Source organism: Xiphias gladius, chromosome 13 (assembly GCF_016859285.1).
Source record: "Xiphias gladius isolate SHS-SW01 ecotype Sanya breed wild chromosome 13, ASM1685928v1, whole genome shotgun sequence".
Taxonomy (NCBI): domain Eukaryota; kingdom Metazoa; phylum Chordata; class Actinopteri; order Istiophoriformes; family Xiphiidae; genus Xiphias; species Xiphias gladius.
The window spans coordinates 1,381,709-1,407,022 of NC_053412.1; the positions used below are offsets into that span (position 1 = coordinate 1,381,709).

General features: G+C 41.4%; 1 protein-coding gene across 2 annotated transcripts; it reads left to right on the forward strand.

The window, feature by feature from the left end:
* Positions 1 to 25,086, forward strand: nhej1 (nonhomologous end-joining factor 1). 2 transcript variants are annotated; one of them, XM_040142256.1, is made up of 9 exons: positions 1 to 112; positions 1,154 to 1,313; positions 2,695 to 2,907; positions 3,977 to 4,198; positions 4,958 to 5,096; positions 5,928 to 5,986; positions 20,317 to 20,500; positions 22,657 to 22,766; positions 23,452 to 25,086. In XM_040142256.1, exons 3-9 carry the CDS (start codon positions 2,722 to 2,724, stop codon positions 23,530 to 23,532), a joined length of 981 nt encoding a protein of 326 aa, XP_039998190.1. In that variant the 5' UTR covers positions 1 to 112; positions 1,154 to 1,313; positions 2,695 to 2,721; the 3' UTR covers positions 23,533 to 25,086. The 2 variants fall into 2 exon arrangements, with proteins under 2 accessions (XP_039998190.1, XP_039998189.1); XM_040142255.1 differs by lacking the exons at positions 22,657 to 22,766; positions 23,452 to 25,086 and adding an exon at positions 22,546 to 22,632.
* Positions 25,087 to 25,314: the final 228 nt, after the last annotated feature.

Here is a 25,314-nt window from a genome sequence, read left to right on the forward strand (position 1 = left end):
AGACTGTTTTAAGCGGAACCTTTGAAACGAGCTGTTGTTTGACGTCGGCGTCGCACTCTGCAACTGTCAACAAGAGCCGGAGCGGGAGCCGCATCCCTTGTAGCAAACGCTGGTAGTTTCGAAGTGCTGACATACTTGTTTTCATATTTTATCACGTCTCTAGATGTGTTGCAAGACGCTGTGGCGGAATGATGACCGAACAACACTTAACTACGTCAAAAGTCAAAGTCCACCGCGGCAGAAAAACAAACTCTTAGCTAACGTCCCTCGCCAGCTTCCTCTGCCACGAATTAGCCAAGCAAAACCTGCGTTTTATGACTTAAAGGGGGAATTTCGCAATAAGTATCGCTCATTGTGCTAGCGAGAACACCGCCAAGTTGAAGAATAGCTCCTACAAATGCAGTCACGGTTTAAAGTCACACGCTATCGCATAACTATATTTGCCTATTAGTGAGGAAACTTTAAAAATTCAGAGATTTGTCACTTCAGTTTGGTGTGATTTGCTTGTCGTTACCGGTTTCTTTTGACGTGGAGTAGCTAGCAAAACTCCTTTCAAAAACCTGTCAGTTTTTGAATACAGAAGTCATATCAACTTTTAGTGATATCAGTACTGTTCTTGTTTTGTTTTTTTGTTTTTTTGTTTTTTTTACTTTTTCTTTTTTTGTCGTTGTTTTCACTGTAGTGTAAACGTTACGTTAACCGTAGCATTTTTCCTATAGAGCTATACTCCGGGAATGACAGACTACTATTTATAATGTGGGCGTTTTTTCATTACACGTTTTTTATTGCACTGGATAGTTGTTGGCAGAATTAAAGAGTAGCTTCTAACGAGGTAGACAAGGTTTAAAATAATACGGTGTCTCGTACGAATGTGTGCTGAGAAGCAAGGGAGGTTTAAATTCAGAGATTTATGAATGGAGTTCGGTGTGCTGCTTTCGGCTCGCAGGCGAGAACGGAGCGTGTCAGGACTACATCCTGCCCTGATAACCTCTAACCGCTGGCACCCACGTCCAGCTTTGTATGGCTGTATATTGTAGTCATAAAGTTACTGATTTGGTATTTATGCGATTTCCAAATTGGCATGAGTCACCCTCTGAAACGCGCACTGTGTTTCAAATGGCGACTGACGAGAAATACCTCTTTTCTTTCCCAGAAAACAGCCCCATTACAGATCAGCAGAGAGGAGCCGGTAACCCGCAGGAGCTGCCACTGCGGTCTCCCGGGGGCAAGGTGGTGATTATGCGGTCGGGATGGCGTCTGTAACGCAGCATTAACAGATCTCGGTCCAGGCTTTGGGGGCGCATTCCTTGGAGGTGAGTAAAAAAAAAAAAAAAAAAAAGTTTGATAAAAAAGAAAATTACACCGTGTTTTGGGTGTGGGTGTTCACAGGCATCCACCTCCAGAACCAATCTCAGGACATGCATTTCGTTAGGAGCCTTTACCTGTTTTGACCCACAATGTTGAACTGTCGAATGAATGTAAATATCAGTGTATAATCTTTGCTGCAAATAATGATTATTTTCATTCTTTACAAATCTGCAGATTATTTTCTCGATTAAACGATTAGTTGCTTTGTCCATAGAATGTCCAAAAATGATGAAAAATGCCTGTCATGGTTTCCCAGAGCCCAGCGTGGCAGTTTCAGATATCTTGTTTTGACCCACCATCAGTCCAAGTCTACAACAAAGTTCAGCAAAGATAAACATTAAATCTACGCATCTGAGAAGCTGGAGCCGGCAAATTTATGGCATTTTTACTGGAAAACTGATTAAAACGGCCGATTGATCATTTTCTGGTGAATGATTAATGGGCTCTTGTTTCAGCTGTACTCTAAAAAACACACAACCCTGTATCGTGATAGTCACTTATTAAGATATTAAGTTATAAGATATTCATTTCATTTTTTGTAAAATTTACATACTTCGTAGCTCAATTTCCTCAACTACAGAACACACTTACGGTGTACCTCAAGGGTCGGTTCAGGACCCTGTTCTTTTGTCTGTTTACATGTAATTTCACAGACATTTTCATTTTTATGCAGGTGATACACAATTATATCTACCGGTCAACCATACCGATTCTTGTAGTTTGTTTGGTCTAAAGGATCGCTTTGAGAATATTAGGTGTAGAGCTACAAGAATACTGGATTGATGGATTGTTCGAGTAATTTTTCAAGCAAAAATTTGATGGTTACATGTTCCCAAATTCTCAATTGATCCATCAAATTTTCCTTGTCTTACATTATAGAACATCATATACTTGATGCTGGTTGGACAAAACAAGACTTTTAAGGACGTCACTTCTTGTTCTAAGAAATTGGGATGAGCATTTTGTAAACAATCAATCAGTTATTTGAGAGAATGTTTAGCAGATGAATCGATAATGAAAATAATTGTTAGTTGCAGCCCTAATTAAGAGGTGAATGTTTTGTAACGTTCTCCAATTTAACAAGGATATGAATGATTTGAAGCTCTCTGATTGGATGTTTCTCATTGAGATGCAGCTTGGGAGTTGTTGTCAACCTCTCCCTTCAGTTTTTATATCCACAGGCTTCTTTTACCTTTGACTTTTTCTTAAAGAACCAGATATTTTCTCACACAGTTGTTCAACTTTTGGGCCGATGACTCAACCGGGAGAGTTTCATGTCGTCTGTCAGCCTCCTCACAGTGTCATTCGGATCTCTTTTCCCTTTAGTGTGTGCATCCCATACTCTGTGCCCCGATGGAGGTCAGCGGAGCCCCCGCCGACATCCTCCTCCAGCGTCCCTGGCTTCCCGTGAGCATCAGCGGCTGCCAGTTCCTCGCTAAGATCTGGTTTGGCGACTCAGCGTACCACATCCTGCTGACTGACATGATCTGTGTGTGGGAGGAGAGGATGGACTCAGCTGCCATCCAGAGCCGAGCACAGGTACGCAGAAAACAAGGTAGAGGATCGAGCTTTAATTATTTCTGCAACTGGTGGTTATTTTGTTGATCGATTAGTCTGTCTTAATTAGGGTTGTTCAGTTTGCAACTTTACCTGCTATTGTCACACATAGTCAGGCAGCTTCAGCTTATGAGGATCTGGCCACCATGTTGCAGCATTGAAAAATCTAACGATCGGCCCCAAGAGCCGTGACTTTGATCCTTTGTTAATTTCTATGTTTGTTTGTCTGTCACGTGCAACAACTCGGACAACATCTTTTTAAAAGAGGAAAGGATGTATTGGAAATATGCTGGGGCATTTATGAAATAAAAGAATAGTGCAATTATAATGCGGGGAAATATAATTAAAAAATAAAAATTGTAATAACTAGTCAGTCCATTAGGATTTGACTTTCCTTTTACTTACCTTTCTAGACAATGACCAAAAAAATGACCATTGTCACATAACAAATATTTTGTGAAGAAACTACAAATGAGTAAAGAAGAACTGTCATCAATAATACATAATACATTTCAGATAAATACTAAAACACATATAACGGAACAATATTAAACTTGAGAAATTTTTTTTTTCAAATTTACTTAAAAATGCCGTCAATAAGACATTTGTGGTGACAGTTTACTGCTCTGCCATTTCTAAATATTGACCAATAATATCAGTTTTCCAATGTACTAACTACTAATAAAGCCCGTGTAACCTTCAACAGTAACTGAAGTAAAGACTAATCAAGTTGTCCATCTTGTCGTCTTTTCCAAGCTTTTGTGACAAAATAATTTTAAATTAATCAACATTTCCAATTTTTTGCTCATCTGTACAGAAAAATCAGGTCATTTCATGAAAAACTAAAGGCATCAGCATCTGTGCAACACATAAAAAAATGGGGCTCACTTTCCACTTCTTACAGATCACACAGTTTTCCTCCTGAATATTTTTCAGTCTGCCAGAAGTAAAAATAAGTTCTTAATTCTAGTAAAGACTTTAATGATGATTGTTTTTTTTTCTGTATTTACCTCCTTGCCTTCGATAAATGCATCTTGTTTTCCTCCACCAGGAGCTGAACAGGCGTTTGCGAGCCACGGTCACAGCTTTCTTCTCCCACCTGTGCGAGGTGGTTCAGCCCTGTCTGTCGGGAAGCGGTGAGCGAGCTGATAGTGAGGCTCAGATCTCCCTGAGACGACAGGAGGACGGCAACATCAGCATGAGGCTGAAGAGCGAGCTGGCGGGGCTGCCCTTCTACTGGGAGTTTCACTGCACCCCCGCCCCCGTCACACTGGTACGGTACACGGTGGTGGATGTGAGTTTGTTGTGGGCTTTGAACCTGTTACGTTTTAGTGGGGTTATGTCGTTTGCTAAAAAGGTCACGAACGTCAGTATTCTGGGTTTCATGTTATGTTTCACAGGCTTTTCTTTCCTGCACCTAAAACTATAGCTGATTGTCAGCTTTACTGCAGATGTATTGGTGTTACAATACATGATGCCCCAAAACTGGAACTGTGGATTTAATCAGCTTTGAAAATACTTCTTGGAATGTTTTAGGCAAATTATTGCACTTTATGGATGGATAAATGGTCAGATAATCATGTAATGTGATTTGTGTGGTGAGCTGAAGAATTTGATGGGGCGAAATCACGTTTATTTGTGGAACACTGCCTCCAAACAGTGTGCAAGAGCAATTCAACGGGCTTTCCAGAGTGATAGAGCAACCAAAAAAACAGATTTCGGAAAGTTAAAACATAGATACATCACCAGCTTATCTGATAAATGTCTGTTTGCTGCCGTCCATGTATTTATTTAAAACAAAATTTACAAATTAGCATGTTTAGGGGAAAGTTGGGAACCACGTGTATGTTTTTTTTTTAAATGGTGAAAAATTCAAAAACAAAATTGCAACTTGAAGTAATACTAAAGGTCAAAGCTGTAAAAGTGCGATTTTAAAGGAGGAATTAGAGGAAGACACAACAGCCAGTCTGAGGATGAGCAGCTCAGACCCCGCAGCGGCCTCTCTGACAGCATCACGTGATTGCGCTTTCAGGCTTGTGTTCAGCTGGTGCGCCCCCTGCTGGCGATGAGCCGCCTGCTGCAGTGGCAGGCGGAGCAGCTGCGAGGTCTGCTGGTGAGGAAGGACGCAGAGATCCAGGACTACAGGGAGAATGGAGCCACGCTCAGCAGAGGTACCCACACATGTAGAACACACATTAAACGTAACGTACATGGAGTTAATAGTAAAGTGTCTGTGACTGTCCATAAACAGTAAAATTACCATTACGTTCAGCCATTTTGCAGAAACAAATGTTAGATTTCAACTCTGAAACCAAAGTTTATCTTCCAAAAAGAATTTTACCTAATGTTTAAAACTCTCTGGAGACGTCAGTGCCAATGGTAAACTAAAACACTGCTAAAAGAAGACTGTACTCACAGGGATGACCGTGGACGCTGAGCGGCTACCAGTTCCTCACTTCCCAGAATCAGTCAGCACAAATTTACTTTATGTGTTTATTTTAAATATTAAAAAAAAAATGATCAGCAACTCGTGCGTTTAACCACATTCATCTGTTCAAATTCTATAAATAAAATATTTTCTGAGCTGTCCTCAAAACAGGAAGGCTTTCTGCTTTTTTCAAAAGTTCCATGTACGTATTTACACATCTGACATATATACAGCCTCCAGAGAGGGGTTGGCTTGTGACCCCACAACACAGGTTATGGCCTTGATGTGGAGTTAGACACAGTTCAAGAGTGTTTTTTCCTTCTCAGATTGTTTCATTTGAAGGATTTTAGAAGACCGAAAGAGATTAAAGTAATTTCATGTAACAAAAATATGTATGTTTTTCTCTGTCATTGGTTTTAATCGTCTTGTGACCCAATGGAGGGTCTTTATCCACAGGCTGGGAACCACGTGGTTAGAGTGAAGGTTTAACTGTAGAGTAGTAGACAGTGGAGAGGGTTAATGTTTTATAATACGCTCATAGTCCAAACGTGTGTGTGTGTGTGTTTGAACTCAGAGCGGCTGCAGACGGATGTTTTTGAGGAGCAGACCTACAGAGAGCATTTCATGGCAAAGGTGAGAGGTCAGCAACCCACACACACACACGCATGCACGCACGCACACCACAGGCCTCGCAGCCTGTTGTTTGGGTCTGTTTTTACCGTCCTCTCTGCTCCGTTCCTGATCGTTAACCGGCTGTGGTCAGTGCGGCGAGAACCACATTATAAAACACTGCGGCCGCTGGAACGAGCAGCGCTCCGTCTGACTGAAACACGAGCCGCCGTGACACGCTTTAAACTCGCTGCACGTTGCTCTCAGCCAATCAGGACGAGACGAGGAGCTGAGTTTTTTTAAATTTTCTGTATGCGTGTGCGTCTGTGTATTTACTGTATTAAGGTGTGGATTTTCTCATCTCTGACTGTGTTGACCCCTGACTCCTACTGTCTGTGTGTGTGTGTGTGTGTGTGTGTGTGTGCATGTGTGTGTGTGTGTGTGTGTGTGTGTGTCTGTGAGAGACTGATTGACTGACTAGGCATTTCAGATCTACCTGTGGAATTTTCAGTGTGTGTCTGTCTGCTCCCTCCTGGTTTCTTTTTGTTATTTCAGTTCCACTTCAGTTATGGACTTAAACTTAAGTGAGGTTTTTAGTTGGTTTTCATTTGTTGAAGTGACTCTAGGTTTTAATAGTATTCAGTCTTTTAGCATTTTTGGGAAGCCTTAAATCTTATGAGAGCAGTTAGGACTATAGCCTAAACCAAAAAATTTTTTATATTCTGGGTTTTAAAAAATCAGATAATGAGACATCAGCCATTCAGCCAAACATCATCATTTTTACATAAACACATAACCTAAACGACAATCTTAAAACTCCATACCGATACTCAAACACAAACTGAGAGCTCACATCAGTATACAGTGTTTTTTTTTTTCAGTCTGTCCATCTCATAGACGCAGCCGTTAAACTCATGAGGCGATGGCAGGAGACAGCGGGAATCACGACAGTCCAGTTAACTGTGGCGATGTGCATACCGTCTAACTATTCACTTGACAGTTTACAGGCCTGTTGTAACTCAAGACTGATACTGTAGCAGCTATCATCTACATCACTTTTTTTTTTTTTTTTTACTGAAAATTAACTTCTTGTCAGTGTTGTAATAACTGCAAAAACTAAAATTCAAATTAATTTTATGTCTCACCCAGACCTAGCCTAAGCCCCATTCAGACAGGATTTATTTCTCCAGTGGAGAAGGTGGGGTGATTTTAATATTACCTGCCTTGGTCAGTGATTTTTATCCAGTCTGGAGCGGGCAAGTCCCCAGTAATAATTACAGCTGAAACGAGCGGCTGTTTTTTCAGCGAACGGGCTGTTCCTCCTGTAATTTAAATCCCATCTGGAGCCGTGTCCTTGTATGTTAAAGCGAATCTTTGAGTTTTTTTTTCTCTACGGGAAGATCATCTCTTCTCCTGCATTTTATCAGCTCAGTGTGAAATTTGGCTTTTTGTGTGAAAATGGAGGAAGTCAAAAACGTTTCTGCCAATCTGATAGACTGAAACACGTTAACGCCGACCTATGGGCCTTTTCGGGAACCACTACGACGACTGAAAAGCCGCCAGGAGAGCTGTACCCTGTAAGCTCTCAAATGGGCTTTTGTAATGTCAGCTACTGGTAGGTACTGCTATTCTCTGTAAGTCCTGTTTTTTAGCCCTCATTTCTTTACGTTTTGGCAAGTTGGCACCATTAAAAATCTGCCAGATTAGCGATTAGCATTTCATGGATTTACAGACAACTAACAGTGGATCACTGTGATACTGAAGAAAACTTTAAAAACCTGATGATTCCCAGGCAAGTTCTGCATCGTCTTTTTTCCATGATTACTTCTCTGATTTATGGACGTTTATTCACCTCAACTGGCTTTCTCTTTTGGTTTGTCCAGCTCAATGTCCATGTTTGTCACAGACCATATCCTGTAATTTTGCAGAGTTTAAAATCCTGTCCTCAACGATGAGTTACGACGAGGGACCACAGGGAATATTTTATCCACCACCTCCGCCCATAATTCTAATCCTCGCCGAATGGGGCTTCAATCTTATCTCTTACATTTTTTACGTCTTATATTATCATCTTGACTAACTCATTACAGTTGGAGCACAGTAGAGAGCGAGTTGTAATTTCACTGCATGTTTTACGCAAGTGTTGGCCTTTCTATTGTGAGATTACGATTTCTGCATAAATATAAAAACTAAAATTAGCTTTTCTGAGGGGAAACTTGAGTTTCCCTCAGAAAAGGGACATTGTTCCAAAAACTGTGAAATCTGATTTCATGTGAAGGTCATGCATGTCGTGGAATTTTTTTTAAAGGTGAACATCAGAGAACTTGATTGTAGGGAAATTTCCCTTCACGGGTGACTTTGCAGGAACACACTGTAGTATAATTCACAGTTTGTTTAACTCATCAGTTGCGTCATGTGGTGGTTTTCAGGGAGGAGGAAACCAGCCTGTTTGTTGATGCTGTTTGTCTAAAAGGACAAACCGGGAAAGAATCACATTTTTAGGTGGTGGAAAGGCTCCAGCTCAGGTACAAGGAGTCATGGAAAGTTACATCAGGGCCACAGTGGCGGCTCTGTTTTCAGCTTTTTGGTGACCATACGACGGTTGAGGAGGGCGAGTGGACAGTCAGAGACCACAGAAGAAGAAGAAGAAGAGAAATGCTGCAGTGGATCAAAGTCTCCTCTCTCGTGGCAAATTCCACCAGGCTGCGAGGAGGCCGCCTTCAGACCAAAGTCAAAACTGAAATAAAACGTGTCTGGGAAAAATGTCACCGGAATGCGTCAGACGGAGGATCGCACACACTGGATGGACTACTGTGTATGTGTGTGTCTGTGTTGCTGTCTGTCTGTCTGTCCTTGTCTCTGTGTGTGAGAGAACGTGTGTGTGTGTGTGTGTGTGTGTGTGTGTTTGAGAGTGTGTGTTTGAGAGTGTGTGAGAGAGTGTGTGTGAGAGTGTGTGTGTGAGAGTGTGTGTGAGTGTGAATCAGAGAATGAGTAAAGGCGTTTGGCATGTGTGTGCAGTATTTATCTATCAGGGTAGGGCCTTTACGTGTGTGCGTGCGTGTGCGCGCGTGCGTGTGTGTGCGCGCGTGCATGTGTGTGTGCGTGCACGTGCCCTGTCAGTCCACCCAGTGACTTGTGTTTGTGTCGCCGTCTGTGTCCGTCTCCATGGCAGCGTTCACCCTACAGGCCGTCATGCTCGTGCTCCGAACTGACATATAATTTTTTTTTAATGTCTGTTATGAATGTGCACCTGGTTCAGTTATGAAGAAGCGTTCACGTCAGTAGTCAGCTGATCAGTAAGTCGATTGAGAGAAAGCTATCTGGATAATCAATGAATAAAATCAGTTATCAAAAAGGTTATCAGAAAAAATCCTCAAGGGCCACTTACTAGCTTTTTGCAGAAAAGCTTCAGGACATAGGAACTAAGAAAGACTGTAAGATGTGGTTGAAAGCCCAAGAAAAAACCGGGAAGAGTGCTTTTCTCCATTTTATAGCACTGGAAACTGAATATCTTTGGGTTTTGGGCTGTTGGTCATTCAGATGTGATTTAATACACTTTTGTTTACTCTTAGCCATATACAGTATATGCGTCTCCATTGGCCAGATCAAAAATCTGATTACAAACAGTCTTGCTTGTCCTGGGCTACTAACAAATCAGTGTCAGCCCTACTCCAGTCCAGAAGGAGGTCACCCATGGGACACCTTGGCCTTGGTAGCGCTACTGTAGGTGTTTTGGTCTGTACTGGGCTCAATCTGGACCGATTCTACATTGTTTGAAGGCTCTAAGTCTCCCGATTCTGTCTTTGCAAAGCATTTTATGGTCTCCATATCACTGCAACAGCTGTTGACGCAGAACTGGTTCGGAGCAGCCCAAGACACATAAAGTGACTAAGTGTAAATGCGGCCCTTATCTTTTCTAGCGCGGTTCCCAGACTCCTGAATTGCTGAACCTCAGATTGTTTTCAGCATTTCAGATAAGTCCTTTGTGCTCCCCTGGTTGGAAAAGGACCCATACGAGCATTTTCTGATCTGATGCCATTAAAACTATTATCCTTATGTTCTTTTGCTGATCTGCTACATTTTTATGGCTAAAGTTTGGTTAGGCTTAGGCACAAAAAAGTACTAGGGTTAAGGCTGTGGAAAGGTCATCTTCATGCTTAAAGGACACCGAAGTTGACGCTTGGTAGGAGAAAGGATGCAAACAGCGCTCCCTGGTGTTAAAGTCCTGCTTTGTTTTGTGGTGGTATTGTCAGGAAAACGTAAACATAGGTCGTTTTATGTGTTTGAACAAATAATGCTGTCATTTTTCTGGTAAGAAAAGTCTTTGTCCAGCATGTTGTCCTTTTTGCACTTTTGTTTTTGTCCAGATTTAACAAATGAGGTGCTTTAGAGGTGCTGGTTATTGAATTTTGTTAGCTTTGGATAGAGCAAGGCTCGCAATTTTTCACCTGCTTCCGGTCTTTATGCTAAGCTAAGCTAAACAGCTTCTCAAAAGTGATATCGATATTCTCATCTAACTCTGAATGAATAAGCAGAATCTAATAAGCCTATTTCATCAAAACCGTGGCTTTAAAATCGAGAGAGCAGAGCCACAGGTAAATACCCGAGTCTGTATTTGTCTCCTGTTCCTGTGAAAAACCGTCCAGCGTCAGTGTCACCTTCAGATTTTCCTTCCTTGAACTTGAACTTCTTTGACATTTACACAGATATTTACGTGCTGAGTGCCAAAAGACGGCAGAGCAGACAAATATCCGCCTCATCACCCCCTCTTTTACCATTTCCACAAGTGTGTGTTTGTGCTTGCGCCATTTGTGGCCTTTGTTTCCCACACCAAGGGGAATGAAGGGCAGAAGGACAGTGAAAGAGAGACGATGATGACAGGAGCAGGAGCTTTTTTTTTTTTTTTCTACTGCAGCTTTCCATGAAAGCCCCTCCCCACCCGGTCACCACACAAACACCCCACCCAGCTCAGGTCAACATTTACATGGGTGGAATTAGCCTGTGCTTCCCACTGATACATACACACACTTGGATTTAACTTGGGTACAGGCTAAAGCTGGTCATGGAGCTGAAGGATGAAAAAAATGTTCAAATCCTTTTAGGATCACATCAGCTTCCCTTACGACCTAAATTTGGAGTGTGTGTGTGTGTGTTTGTGTGTGTGGTGGCAGCAGCGGCTCATGACCTGGCAGAGGGGAGTGTCTGCTTGTCCACACAGCGCAGCCTGTGACGCATGCTTTTGGTTTTTCAGAGCTGAGTGTTGGTGTGTGTGTGTCACTGAGGCTGGGTTTTTTATCTTTATGTTTATGTGCATTAATTTGCTTGCTTGTGTCTGTGTGTGTGTCTCGTGTGTGTGTGTCTGTCTGTCTGTCTCTGTGTGTGTGTGTGTGTACGCCTCGGGTGATGCATGCTTCGCAGTTTTCAGCCCAGAGTCACGGTTGTCAGCTCTGAATTGAACTGTCACCCTTTGGGAACGTCACCGTCTTCCTGCTTCATGAGACAGTGGCTTCACAGCTCCATGGTGACCGCGCTGCAGTATAATGACATCTGACAATTAGTGGCCACTTCTGACCAAAACACCTCACTTGAGCTGCACAGAATCACATAATTGAGCCAAAGTGTCGTGGCTTCCAAATTTGGCATTCCTTACTCCTAATTTCCTGCTTTTTTTTTTATTTTATTTTGCTTAAATTGAAGGTTTTTCTGGTCAGGTTTTCTGTCGAGTGTGCTAGAAACGGCTTAAAAACAAAATGAGAATCAATAAGAAACTATTTCGCTCTTCTTTACAGCGTAGAGATGTGAAGTTTTCCATCTCCAGTAAAAGCGGCTGTAATGATTATGTGCTCAAACGGCTGAAGAAATTATCCTTAAATGCTACGTAGCTCTCCACGTGAAGCCCTGCACTGGCACAACAGGAGGAGTCAAATCCTAATATCTGTTTGCCTCAACCAGAGGCTCTAAGTTAAGAGCAGAGCAGGAAACTTAATTTTTTTTCATCCAGTTACCGCAGCTGCTGATGGAGTCCAAAATACACACTTTGACTCTAAGCAGCCAAACGCGACTTAAAGAACGAAGAGAAGCAGCAGATATTGATCGATTTGATGCCTGCTGAACAAGAAAAATCCAAAAACACAACTTGGAAGCTGCTTGTTTGCATAAAGTGAAATGTTTTTATTACCGATTCTAATGGTAAGACAACCAGAAGAGCACAGAAAGATGAACGTCAGAGTGGTTGAACCAAACCACGCAGATCTATCCTGCTTTGCTCTTGGCACTTGTGTTTTTATGTGGTCAAAAGTATGTGGACACCTGAACATCAGCGGGCTGCATTAAGAGCCTCTACTCTTCTGGTTCCAGGCCTTCCACCAGATGTTGAACCTGTTGCAGGGGCCTGCTCCTTTTTCAGCAACATAAAGATTAGTGAGGTCCAACACTGATGTAGGACAGTAAAATGGGGTTTATAATTGTCCGTTAAAGGGTTACGGTGTAGTTATGGAGACTACGCACGTAGCTTCTGTGGCTGACATGTGCCTCCTACATCAGGTTTATGGTGACTATGAAGACACCACACGGGGATTAGCAAGAACTGTGACTCGTCATCTTGAGTTTCCGATGCCAGTGGAGATTTTTATTTACAGTATATAGTGAATGAAAGACTAAACACAGCGATCGCAGGGGAGGAGTCTCCGGCTCAGTAATAGAACAAGACGAAATAGAAATTGCCTTGTTGTACAGCAGTTAACCACGTGTGTTCAGTGGCCCGCCATCACTCATATCACAAAGTAAATTGCACTTACTGTAAGTCACTTTGGCCGAAAGTCAAATGAATGCAATGTGATGTAAGAGAGAGAGTGTAAAAAAGTCACCTTGCGGGATATAATCAAGGCGCAATGCGTCCTGATCACATTCAACACATCTGTGTAGCGTTGTACTGGTGATATCGATGGGTGAAATCCGACACCCAGCTGTTGATCAAAACTTACGGCATAGGTACAGTATGTACCTTGGGGCTCCTGTTCACCCCCCGCATCAGCTATGAATACAACACAGGCACAGTTGATGTTCCAGTTCATCCCCAAAGGTGCCGGATGCGGTTGAGTTCAGGGCTCTGCGCAGGTCAGTCGAGTTCTTCCACACCAAACTGCACTGACTCGATTGCAGTGTCTTGAAGATGCTGCGTTTGGAGTAGGGAGGGAGACTCCCCTTTCACCACAACAAGTGCGAAAGAGAACCACCTTTCAGGGACCGGTGAATCACATGGTGTCATATGTGAAGATTTTAAGGCAGAGAAAATGAGAGAATAAGTGAAGGGGTATGAGAGAAGGCAAAGGACAAGGATACCAGAGAGAGGGAGGAAGGTGGGAAAGCTGGCAGCCTCTTCCTCTTTTCTTCCACTCTCCTCGGTAAATCATTGACTCTCAAACAGAGCGAGCGGGTCTTTATCTCACATACCTGAGGAATTCAGGGCCTGGGTGGTAGGCGAGGCTGATATGAGCAAGGGCTGCACACATCAGCATGAAAGTGATGTTGACCTGAGAATATTTAGCTTCCTGGCCACAACATTCAACCTAATATACTTGGTCATAAAGAAATTTCATTTGTCGATTTATATTTAAAACAAAAAAAAAATTCAGCTCTGTATTTATGTTGCAGTACTCTGACATGCCCCCTGTTTCAGTTTAAGGCGGGAACACACTTTGGGACTGTTGTGGCAATTATGAATGTGATGTGGGCGTGATGAGTGTGTCAGTTGGTGTTGACTGTCGGAAGATTAAATTGTATAGTTTGTGATATGTAATGATTCTAATGTTTGATATTTGCCACTGATGTCAGGCATATCGGTAAATTAAACATCTTTACCTGATGTAAGCTTAGTTTTACAAAGTTCTCTCGGCTCCAGTTCCCTCTTTGGGCTCTACTGTCTACACGCCTCTCCACCCAGGATCTCACCGACCTCTGAGCTTCTTTCCTCCTTTTTTTTTTTTTGGCCTTTTCTGCCAAAATTGCACTGAATATAAAAAGTACAAGCTGCTGGTTGGTGTCCATGTTTTTTTTTTTTTTTGGTACAAGAACGCGCAACATGCATGTGTTCGGTGTATTTATTCAGTCGTCGTAAGGTTTATCAGCAGATCTTGAAGAGGTCTCAAACAGTTTTGAATTTAAATTACCAAACAGGTGGAGCAGCTATTAGATGGCGTTTTGTGTGGCATTAAAAAGGTCTTAGAAGCCACGTTGATGCTGGAAACAATCTTTGTGTGTGGTTTGTCTTTGTCTTTGTAGGTTTCAGCCAGTCTTCACTTTAGTCCCAAGCTTAAAATATTATAGACTCAAATGGGAAAAAAAAAAAGAAAAATCTGCGCATGTAGTATTTAATGTGCAAATAAAATTAGTAACATGAACATTTATTTTTAGGTTTGGTAAGAATGAATGCGGACAGAAAAATAGCAAAGGCCAAATGCCATTCCTCTCATGGAAATAACATAAAAAGATGCAAAAGATGTGTTGAGATTCTCTGGTGTAATGAGAAAATAATAACATTTGACTGTTATTTAGAAAGACAGAGAGGGGATTTTCAGTTTTTGGACTTAGATATGTGTCTTTCTGCCAGTGCTGAAACAGATAGTTGGTCATCAGAGAATTAATCATCATTTTTGATAATTGTTCAAGTCATTCAATGAACCAAAACGTCAAACTTCCGCCGGCTCCAGCTACTGAAATGTGATGATTTACTGCTTTTATCTGTTTTATATCATGGCATACTGGAAATCTGTTGGTTTTAGACAGTCGTCAATACAAAACATAACGTCTGAAGATACCTCTTTAGGCTCTGGGAACTTGCGATTTCTTAGATTTTCTTAGAATTTCATAGATTCCTTTTCTTAATCAGATAATGAAAAAAAATCATTAGTTGCAGCTGTAGTGTATACTCGGTATGGAGTTAAAGATGGCAAAACAAAAACATCTCCATACAGTAGATCTTCCTCCGCCTCCTCCTGTGCCTTCTGTCAGTTGCACAGAGTTTCCACAGGGTTGTCCCTGGTCTGGGTCTGTAATTAGGCCCTCTGTGGCCTGGCTGCTCCCCCTCTTAAGCTGCTGGTCGCTGGGCTGAGCCCCAGCCTGGAGCGGCCGAGTGCGGCGTCCCGCGAAGACATCATGAGACTGTGAGCAACACAAAACACGGCAGCAGCACTTGTCGGCACGTGAACCCGCCGTGCGCAATTTGCAAGAACCGCGTCCTGGGATACTGTATTTTATTTGTAACACTTAACACTTCCTGTTACAACAACGTTGTGTAAGTGTGCGGTGTACCGAGTCAAGCCAAAACAGCTTTAAAATGAATGTGAACCACAAACAAATATTAGGGTTTCCTCAGCTGACAGAAGATGAATTTTCAGCATCTGGAGTTCACAGTTCAAACAAGAAATTTTTGTCATGTGTGGGCTTGGCCTGCTTTTTACTGTGTGCTGAAGATTTTCCTAAAACCTGCAGGCATCAGAGCTGACACTAGATTTTTTTTTAGGCCAGTGTCAGAATTTGAGTGTGGAGATTAAAAAAAGAAGATTGAAAGAGAAAAGTCCAACATTTTGGCCTGAGATATTTCTCAAAACTCTTGCGAGATTTTGACGGCCAATACCAATATTATAGACTAAAAACAAAGCCTGATGACCCTTTTTAAATTTGTGAGCATCTGAGGTCTCATTTGAGGGGACACAGATGTCGATATCTGGAGCATAAGAAATGTAAAATGCCCCGCTCAGTGCATAGTGTGCTCACAGTTCTTTGATAACCAAATTTAAGGGATCCTTCGCAAAAATTCTAATATATCGTTATCTAATCGGTCTCAAAAGTCCAGTATCTGTCAGGCTATACAGTAGTTTGATATTCAGCTCCAGATAAGACCCAGTATTTTCCTGAAAAGCAGAAGACTTTACCAGAAATTAAACATTTAACCTGATTTACAGCACAATGCTGGTTTTTAAATCTGGAATGAGTGTATCTGAAGATCACAAAATCCCTTTGAAAAACAAATTCTAAACACAAGATCCAACTTGCTGGTTATTTCCGATGCTTTCAAGCGTATTGTTTTGCCTTCCTCAGCAGACGGAGTTGCTCAGGTGTAACGGAGATGGTTTGTTTTTATCACGTGACCTACACTACGGAATTTCAGTTACGTGATAACAGTGAATCGTGTTTGGGAGGGATTGTACGCCGTTTCTCTGTTCGCCTGGCGCTGGATCGCACTCTTGGGTCACGTGATAATCGCACGCCATCTCCATAACCACATCCTCTGAGGAAAGCCATGAGGTGTGGGTGAAAGCTTCGAAAACAACAAGTAAGTTGGACCTTGTGTTTGAGAATTTGAGAATTTGTCAAAAATGAAACCTTTAAATCACAAACATGTCTGTTGAATAGGTTTTCACAGCCTTGGCACTCTAATTTGTAGTTCTTTAATCAACTCCATCAATATAAGTAATTTAATTTTTAAATATTTTAATGTATTTTTAAATGTATTTGTCATTTCATTTATGTATTAGTATAACAAGTTAGACTGATGATGGTCTGGGAATTGAAATGTTTGCTCCTTTCTAACCAAAACACCAGAGAAGTTTATTGCTTTTGGCACTCGTAAGATTTCTGTCTCAACATACACACACTCAGGCATGGTTTTTGTTTCCACGGTCCAAGGCATATTTTGAGTGTGTGCTGATTTTAATCTTTAAAACTCAACCTACTAATTAGGAATAGGGAATCTCCGCCAATCGGCCAACTTGGAGCTCAAACCGGTGCCTCGACAGGTGGACATCTGAGAGAGGATCTGACAGTATGAGATCTAAAGCGCCATATTGAAACGCTGCGATTCAGCTCCAGACCTCGTCACTTCATATCCCGTCAACCTTGTCATTCTCCTGTTCCAGCTGTGCACCTCCACCTCTTCCTTTGTCTTTGAGTAGTTTAAATCCTCCAGTTTTTTTCCAGAGGAAGCGACCTCGAGACCTCAGGGTTCAAATGGAAAAGCGATTCATCGCTCCTGGCCTTGGGACGGGAAAGCTGAGGTCACATGGGGAGAAAACGAGGTCGAGAGGAATGGCGGGAAAGTAAACGTGAGGTCGGCAACAGAGACGAGGATGGGGGAAATGAGTGTGAGACTCTCCGGCACCAGATCCCCCCCCAGTTAAAACACAACAACAACGACAGCAGCAGCAACAGCAGCAGCGCATCTAAAATCAGAGCTGTTTACCTGCTAATAATAGAAAAACAGCAGCATGCTGCCAACTTCTCCCCCTTTCCTCTCATCGCCTCCCCCCTCGCCCGGGGCAGGAGGCAGGGTTCGAGGGCGTGGCCACCAGGTGAGCGCTCCTCCTCCTCCTCCTCTTCCTCCTCCTCCCTGCTTGTTTCCTCTGCGGTTGGAGGACTTTGTTCTGTTACAAGAGCAGGGAGGAACTTTCCAGAGCATTACTCAGCTCGACAAAACGGGCAAAGGGGTTATTGACCTGCAGTAATCACCTTTTTATTCCTCGTCTGGCATTTCATTTCTGGTCAGCAGCAGCAGCAGCAGCAGCAGCAGCAGCAGCAGATAACGATCTGCTCACTGCTGTGTTCACACCCTGTGGCCCCTTTTGTGCCTTTCCTAAAATACAGAGGTATGGAAGCCTAGTTCTGCCCAGAGAAGAATTAAAAATACATACAATGTCAGCCGTGATCATTTTTTTAAAAAGATACTCATGAAAAGTCATGATGCAGACTTACTACAGTGGTTTCATTTCTCTCTCCCTTGATTCAAGTCATCTCTTGACTACTGCCGTCTTCTGATTTTGAAGTCAAAGTCAAAGTAGTGATAATATAATTTTGATCCTTTTGATTTAGGAGATCAACTTTTTTTTTTTTTTTTTTTGGGGTCAGGCAAAAATAACCACAACCTTGATCTGATTTCATGCTGAACACAGAGCCAGTAGTTTTCCAGCAACAACAGCAGGAAACAGTACAGTTGGTTTTCTTTCTGAGGAATTGGAGGTGTGCAGCTCTTCATCTTAAATAGCTCACCGTGGCTCACTGCTCCTCACTCCTCCGTGACTCCCTGGCAGACTGGTCCTCTGTCAAAAAAAAAGAAAAAAAAAAACCCAAAATTGACTGTTGTCTTGTTTTGTAGACGCATTTCTGAGAACAATCTTAGTCCGTCAGCGCTAACCACTGTGAAAAACCGGTTGCATTTCCTGTGACTGCTTTACAGTAAAGGCCTCCCCATGTGTCACCAGTTGAATGCTTTTAATGTGGAGCGTCAGCAGCAGGACGTGGCATGTTAGCATTAGCGGTAATTTAATACAGCTCTTATATTAAGTAAAGAGAGAGGCCAGTAAACAGCAGGCTGATACCAATAAAATAAAACCTGCACTGGATTACATGACTCCACCATGGACAAGGAAAACTACTGTATAGAACTGTAGTTACAGGATCTAAATAAAGTGAATGGCTATTGCTGAAAAACTGCCGACCAAAAATAGATTGATTCAAGGAAAATCTTAAGGATTACAACTAATCTCATAATTCGAATCTGTTAGTTGAGTAATTTATACGACCTAAGTCAAATTTCTAGGCTTGGTATCTCATTATTTTGACTTGGCAGCTCATGATTTGACATAATAAAGTAATAAAGTGGTATTATCATGCAAAACTTTTAATCTTTTTTTTTTTTTTTCTCTCTCTCCTTCTGGGAAAAGTGGGCTCCCTCAGAAAATAGAGCAGGGTCTATAAATGATCAAATAAGGCAGCCGGATTCAACAAATTGAATGCAACATTTCAGATCAAATAATCCGAAGTGAGCTGGTTGGCAGCCGGTGGGGGGGGGGTTAAAAAGAGAGAATAAGGATCGGCTTTCTGCTGCTTTCTCTGCCCTCGGCACATTGGTTTCTCTGTGCCCAAAGCAGAACTAAGCCTCACCAGAGCATACATTTATTTTTACGATATTTAAACAAACAAATAACAAAAATAAATCAATGCGAAACCTCGAAACCTGACCAGAGTGTGTTTAGGAGCCCCTCTGCCCTGACAGCGAGCGGGAGACCACCAATTCCTCCCGGTCAATATTTGAGGAGCTAATTTGGAGAGTTTGTCCTCTCAATTGGGGAAAAAAAAAGAAGGATTTAGTGAATAGTGTGTGTTTTTCTATGCGTCAGGCGTGTGTTCGCATAATGTCGCATGAGTTTACACGCACCCTTATCTGTCAGGCCTGTGGTTGACAGAGCTGGTGTCGGCGTGCGCGCGTGCGTGTGTTTCAGTTGTTCCCTTTCACGAGTCTACCTGTGGTCAGCTGTGCTAATAATGCAGCTTTGATTAGAGGCTTATCACAGCCCCAGCACACCCTGCATCACACCTCAGACATGTGACTCCCACAGCCGGGCCATAAAACAAACATACCCAAAGGCACCGAGCTGCTAAAGGGGAACCTCACATCATGTTTTTAGTTCATGCATCTGATTATTTCTTTTTATTTTTCCTGGATTTACTGGCTTTAAAAGACTATTTATTTCCAGGTTAATACAGTAATATGTTCAAATAAGATCTCAAATGGGAACATAGTGAGGGAATTCACACCTGAAACCTCAGCAGAATCTTATCACACCAGGGCTTGAAATAAAGATCCCAGAGATTTTTTATAATAAGATATTTGAAATGCACATTCCAAAAAAGACCATTTTAAAATACCCGACATTCGTCGTTTGGTGTTTTTATAGGCTTTAAGGCAAGAAAATTGAGCGCACCTTTTATTTCCAGGGCTGATTAACTTGATTTCATAAAAAAGATTGTTAAACATACTGAAGATTGTCTAATATCTCAAGTGGGACCTAAAACTGGTGCAGAATTTCATCACATAAGCTCTTAAAATAAAAAACTGATCCTAGAAATTTTAACAATGAGACATCTGAAACATTTTAAAATACATTTAAAGGACCATTGCGGTTTATTACTACTTTATTTTGCTCTTATAGTTTTGGCTGTTGTTTCTGCTGTTTATGATAATGTTTTACTGACAGTGTTTAGAGCAGAGATCTGGGAAAACGCTGCCATTAAAAGCAATTAATTGCTGTGTCTAAAATAAAATCAGTTCAAATGAACGTGTTTTGAACATGGTGAACATGTCAGGAACCACTTTTATTTGGAAGTGAAACTTTCTCTAATCTGTAGGTTTGTTTCCCACCTGTGTGAACATCGGCCTGCTTGTGTGTCTGTTGTACTCCTGAAACACCTCAAGCATCGCAAGGAACAGTGTTTTTTCTTTCAGTTAGGTATTCACTCACTTCCGGACTGTTGTCGCTCACCTTTTCCATCTCTCTGTCCCCTGTCTCTCCCCCCGTCAGGCTCTCCCTCTGGCTTGCTCTGAGCAGGAGGACACTCTGGGCTTCGACGACGGCCTGCAGCACCTGTACGCCTCCGTCGTCGCTCACGGAAACGCACGCACAAGAAAACGCAAAGCGTCGGAGGAGCGCTCTGTTGAGGAGGACCGGCCTGCCGCCGAGGAACCTGACCTCACCCCATCTTTAGGTGCGTGTGGTGTAAAGTCCAGGGGGCACACTGCTGACTACTTACAGCTTCACAGTTCATAAAAAAAAATCAATAAAAAGTTTATAATGCTGCAGTTTTTAATGATAGGAAAAGGCTTTTCTTATCATCAGCCAGTAGAATGAGCAGACCTTAACTGTTAGCCTCCCATTCTCTAGCTGAAAAAATTTCAAACTCATCGAAAGAGTCAAATGGTGGTGTTTTTGGTCGGCGCTTCACAGGCCTGCTTCTCCAGTCAAATAAGTCAAAAGCCAAAAATCCCATCCAACTTTTTGATAAATGCAATTCCGCATGCAGACAGAGCAAATCAAACACATCAGGACTTCAGTGTGAAATGCGTGTGAGTTGTCTAGATGGAGCTTCTGTCAGGACTCGAGGCGGTTTCATTTTTATAGCCCAATATCACTAATGACAAAGTTGCCTCACGTGGCTTTACAAGAGCTGCAGGCGGAGGCTCAGTGACTTTCGGTGCAGCAAGCGAACCCGTTTTCACCATTGGTTCGTTAGTGTGTGGATAATTACACGATAATTAAAAATGCCAGTGTTCCAAGAGACTTTGTTGACTTCTTGAAACGTCTGATGAACAGTCCAGAATCCAAAAACATTCAGTTCACAATATATGATATAAAAGAGGAAAAAAGCTGAAAATCCTTGCATCGGAGAAGCTACAACCAGAGTATGTTTGGCATTTTTTTTTTTTTTATCAATGATTGAAACAGTTAATATATTTCCAAAATTGTTGTTGGCTTTCAAACAGTAGTGAACCACATACATTATCACTGACAACTGCCAGACAATAGATACGTGGGACATAATTTATGCAGCGAAGCGAAAAACAAAAAGTCAGTTTACGCTCATGGTGACACCAGCAGCATTTGTTTTGGAGAATAAACATTTTGTGTTTGTTTCTTCTGTAGAAACTTTTAAGACTTTAGGGCCAATTTCATGTTCAAAATGTTGAAACTGGCATCATCAGGGGGCAAAGGACGACGTTTTAACTAAGAAATGGCTCAAAATGTGAACGAGTCAGCGTACGTGGAGTTTGATTTGTTTCTTTAGCTTCACGATCTGTTAAAGGCCCCTACACACTGTGAGATGACAACCTTCCTGCAACTAATCTGGGTTGCAGTTCGTGTCACACTGTACGACGCCGGTTCTGCGCTGCGTCAGATTGTGGGACGAGCGTCTGGTGAACTGTAGCACTACGGTTGGAAGTTTGAAAGAAAAAAAAAGAGGTGAAAGTAACGACACCTGCCACACTCTCTTGATTTTTTTTTTTTTTTTAATGCAAAGAGACATTGAAGTATGTTTTTTAATATTTTCATAGGATTGCATCAGCTCACCGGCAGTGGTGGGAGTATTCAGATCCTTAAGGAAAAGGATCACAGTGTGAAAAGGGAAGATTTTTAAGATTTAGTCAAGTAAAAGTGCAAAATGTAATTGAAGTGTTAAAAGTAAAAAGTACTCATAATGCAGAATGGCTAAAATGGATTTTTTAATTATTATTCATTAAGGTGTGAGCAGCATTTTAATGGTAGTTGAAGGAGGAGGAGCTGATTTGAACTCTTTTATATGATGATTATATTGTGTTGTGCACTGCCAAAAAAATCTCCATCTTACCAAGTTATGATCAATTAGCCACTGAGTCCATAAGTCTTTTGGTTTTTGTTTTTTGCAAAATAAGCAAGAAAAATCTGCCAGTCTAGTTTTACTATTTCAGCCTGTTTTTGTTTTTGGTTGTTTCAAGAACGTTCTAGAAATAAGTGTGAGAATCTAGAAAAAAAATACAGAACGGGGGAATCGCTGCTTTAAAGTCAAGAACAATGTCACCTTATTCTAGAAAGCTCATAAAACTGGTGACTTTATTCAAAATCAAGCAATCAACCTGATGTAGTAGAGTGAAAACTACAGTATTTCGAAAGTAGCACGGAATGGAAATACTCAATTACTTAAGGACGAGTAAATGTACTTAGTGTGTGACTTTTCCTGTGTCTTCTTATGCCATATTGTGATTTCCAAATTTTCAGAATTTGATCCTGAATTTCAGACTCTCTGATCTGCCGCCAGTAGATTTCGATTCGGACGATTTCAGGCAGTTATGCCGACAGTGTTGAGTTTAATTCACACTTCGCCTCCAGGTGTTGGATCTGCCCGCAGCCGAACGGCTGAGGGGGGCGGAGAACGGAGCTACAACGGCCGGACAGACGCGCCCGGAGCCACGGTGGCCGACGGAGCCGCGGTACAACAGGTACGACTGGAAGAAGACGTCAGCTTCTTTCACATTTATCAGCAGGGTTTTCTACAAAGAATCCCAAATAACTGACATGAATTTATTGTTCAACAGGAAAGAGACTCTCACATATTCACATTTTATGATTAAATTCCTCATTTACATCATATCGTTGGCTTCAAAATAGAATATTGTGGTAATTTTGACATTTATTGGCTTTTAACTATGGTAATAATTGTGATAGAAATGTGTCCAAATGCAAAAAGACATGAGGGAAAATTTTTAAATGCACGCTTTTACTAAACAAACTGTCTCATGTTGTTAAGCTAAACATTGCTCAACTTCATTGTAATTTCTAGTTGAGAAATCCAAATATCCGAAAATACTTTTGCTGAACTGGAAAATGTGGGAATTCCCCATAAAAGTCTTGGTAAATAATGTAAAGACGGTGTTGGTATTTAGGGTGAAAATCAAGAATCTGACAGGTTACAAGATGGTTTCTTGATTAAAATCATTGAATTTAGATAAAACGAACCATTTAAAAAAATACATAAGATATGAGATGAAAGGTAAAGACCATTTTAACAAGAACGTTATAAGAGAAGTACCAGTGTATAAAAGAGAGAATGAAAGAATGTAAAAGATAGTAAAAACATCAGAAGGGATATAAACACATCCCTCCCCTCCTTTTTGTCCTCTACAGTCTCTGCCCATCACGTCCAACCCTGCAGAGCGACCGTCCTCCAAACCAAAGAAGAAGAAAGTCGTGGGACTGTTCAGATGAGCCCGAGCAGTAGGACACACACACAATTAAGAACCTCATTGGAAAAAAGCGCCTTTTTTCCATTTGGAGGAAAATGGAAAACGGGTCTGCCTTTTAAACTGTTTCTCATTTTTAAACTTGTACTCTGAAGAAGGACACTTTTGTAGTTTGAGATCCTGTAGCTGGTTTTAATTTAGCTTCGATTTGATCATATAAACAGCTTTTAGATTTAAAATGTGATTAAATATTTTTTTCTACTTTTAATAATTTTGTGATCTGCGGCATGAGGCTTGGTTTTACCTACGTATTAAATTTGACCTCTTATCTGATAACTGCTATCAACACTCGTTGTTTTACGGACACAATATTGAAAATATTCAGGTATTTAAACGGGTGACTAGTTGTATTTTTTTTTCATATTTTATCGAACATTTATTGAACATGATTTAATGGATATTTGTGGGGGTTTTAGCGAAGTCAAGAAAGCTGCTGATTAAAGATGTAAATGAAATTTTAATTCTGATGGATGTTCTCGTCCGTTATTCGCCAAATCGATCACAGAGAACGGTCAAAGTGTGATTGACAGTTTGAAAGAGGAGATGTTAGCTCTAAAACTTAAAACGGCTGTAAACGGAACATGTTTTGGGCTTTCCACTTCTAAAGAAGAAAGATTTTTATTTTATTTTTTTCTAGCTACTTTAACACAGTCACTTCCATTAAAGCTCTGACAAAGATCCTTCAGATCTTTGTATTTATATTTGTTTGGTTTTAAAACCACAAACTCATCTGTGTATACGTCTAAAGATGCACTCTGAAGTACTTCTTTTCTTCCCAAGCTCAGAGAGACGGAGTATAATGGGTTGACAGCGGTCGATAGAGCAGCCTCTCTCCTTTTTTCAGAGCACAGTGAGATGTTGACTCAAGGTGTTGCAGCATCTCGGGAATGCTTTTGAAGTCTTAGTTGAAAAGTCACTGTTTGTCTGCATGGCCCTGGAGGATTTCAAGTGTTTCTGTGTGAGAAATGTTACTGAAAAGTGGTTTCACTTTAACTGGAAATGCATCACGCTCTCGAGAGGACATGTACGTACTCTTGAGTGGCTTTTTTTCGGTGAATTTCCCGGCAATCCTGGTCCTAATAATTTCCCATAAAGACTCTGGTATCTAACTGTTAAGTCTTTGAAAATTTTCATCCTGCTGACACCGTCATCATTTGGTCTTAAAAGTTTCCTCTGTGGTTGTGGCGGATAAACTTTGGTCATAAACGATATTTACTGGGGTTACTGAGTACAAGAAATTGTCAAAAATCCATTTTTATTAGGAATTTTTTGTAGTTGTTTCCCCCTCGGATATTAACGGTTGCTAATAAACTCTTCCCTTGATCCCGTCTGACGAGTAGATCACTGCAAATGAAATCTGATAAAAGTGCAACACCGAGCGCTTTCTCCAGTTCCCGAGTTATGATTAGTGCCACTAGAGCTGCAACGATAAGTCAAATCAATCAGTTAGTCGCTTTAAAGCAAAGTGCTCGGCCCCTGTTTTTAAAATCGATTGATCGTTTCTCACTTTTCACGCAAAAATGCCACATATTCCATGACTCCAGGTTCTCGAATTCTACAACTTGCTGCTTTTCCTGGTCTCGTATAAAAGTATATTGTACAGTTTTTCGATGTTTTCTCGACCCAGTGATTAATATAGAAAATAGTCAGCAGATCTCTCAATGATGAAAATAATCCTTAGTTGGAACCTTAAAGTGTTTATCACCTTGGATTAACAAGTACCAAGAATTGTAAGAAAAATCTCAGT

Excerpts from the sequence above, each read along its gene's own strand:
- nhej1 (XM_040142256.1), top strand. The coding sequence starts at position 2,722 with ATGGAGGTCAGCGGAGCCCCCGCCGACATCCTCCTCCAGCGTCCCTGG. Across the intron at positions 5,987-20,316 it reads GAGAGCATTTCATGGCAAAG|GCTCTCCCTCTGGCTTGCTC; the intron begins GTGAGAGGTCAG and ends TCCCCCCGTCAG. Across the intron at positions 20,501-22,656 it reads TGACCTCACCCCATCTTTAG|GTGTTGGATCTGCCCGCAGC; the intron begins GTGCGTGTGGTG and ends CTTCGCCTCCAG.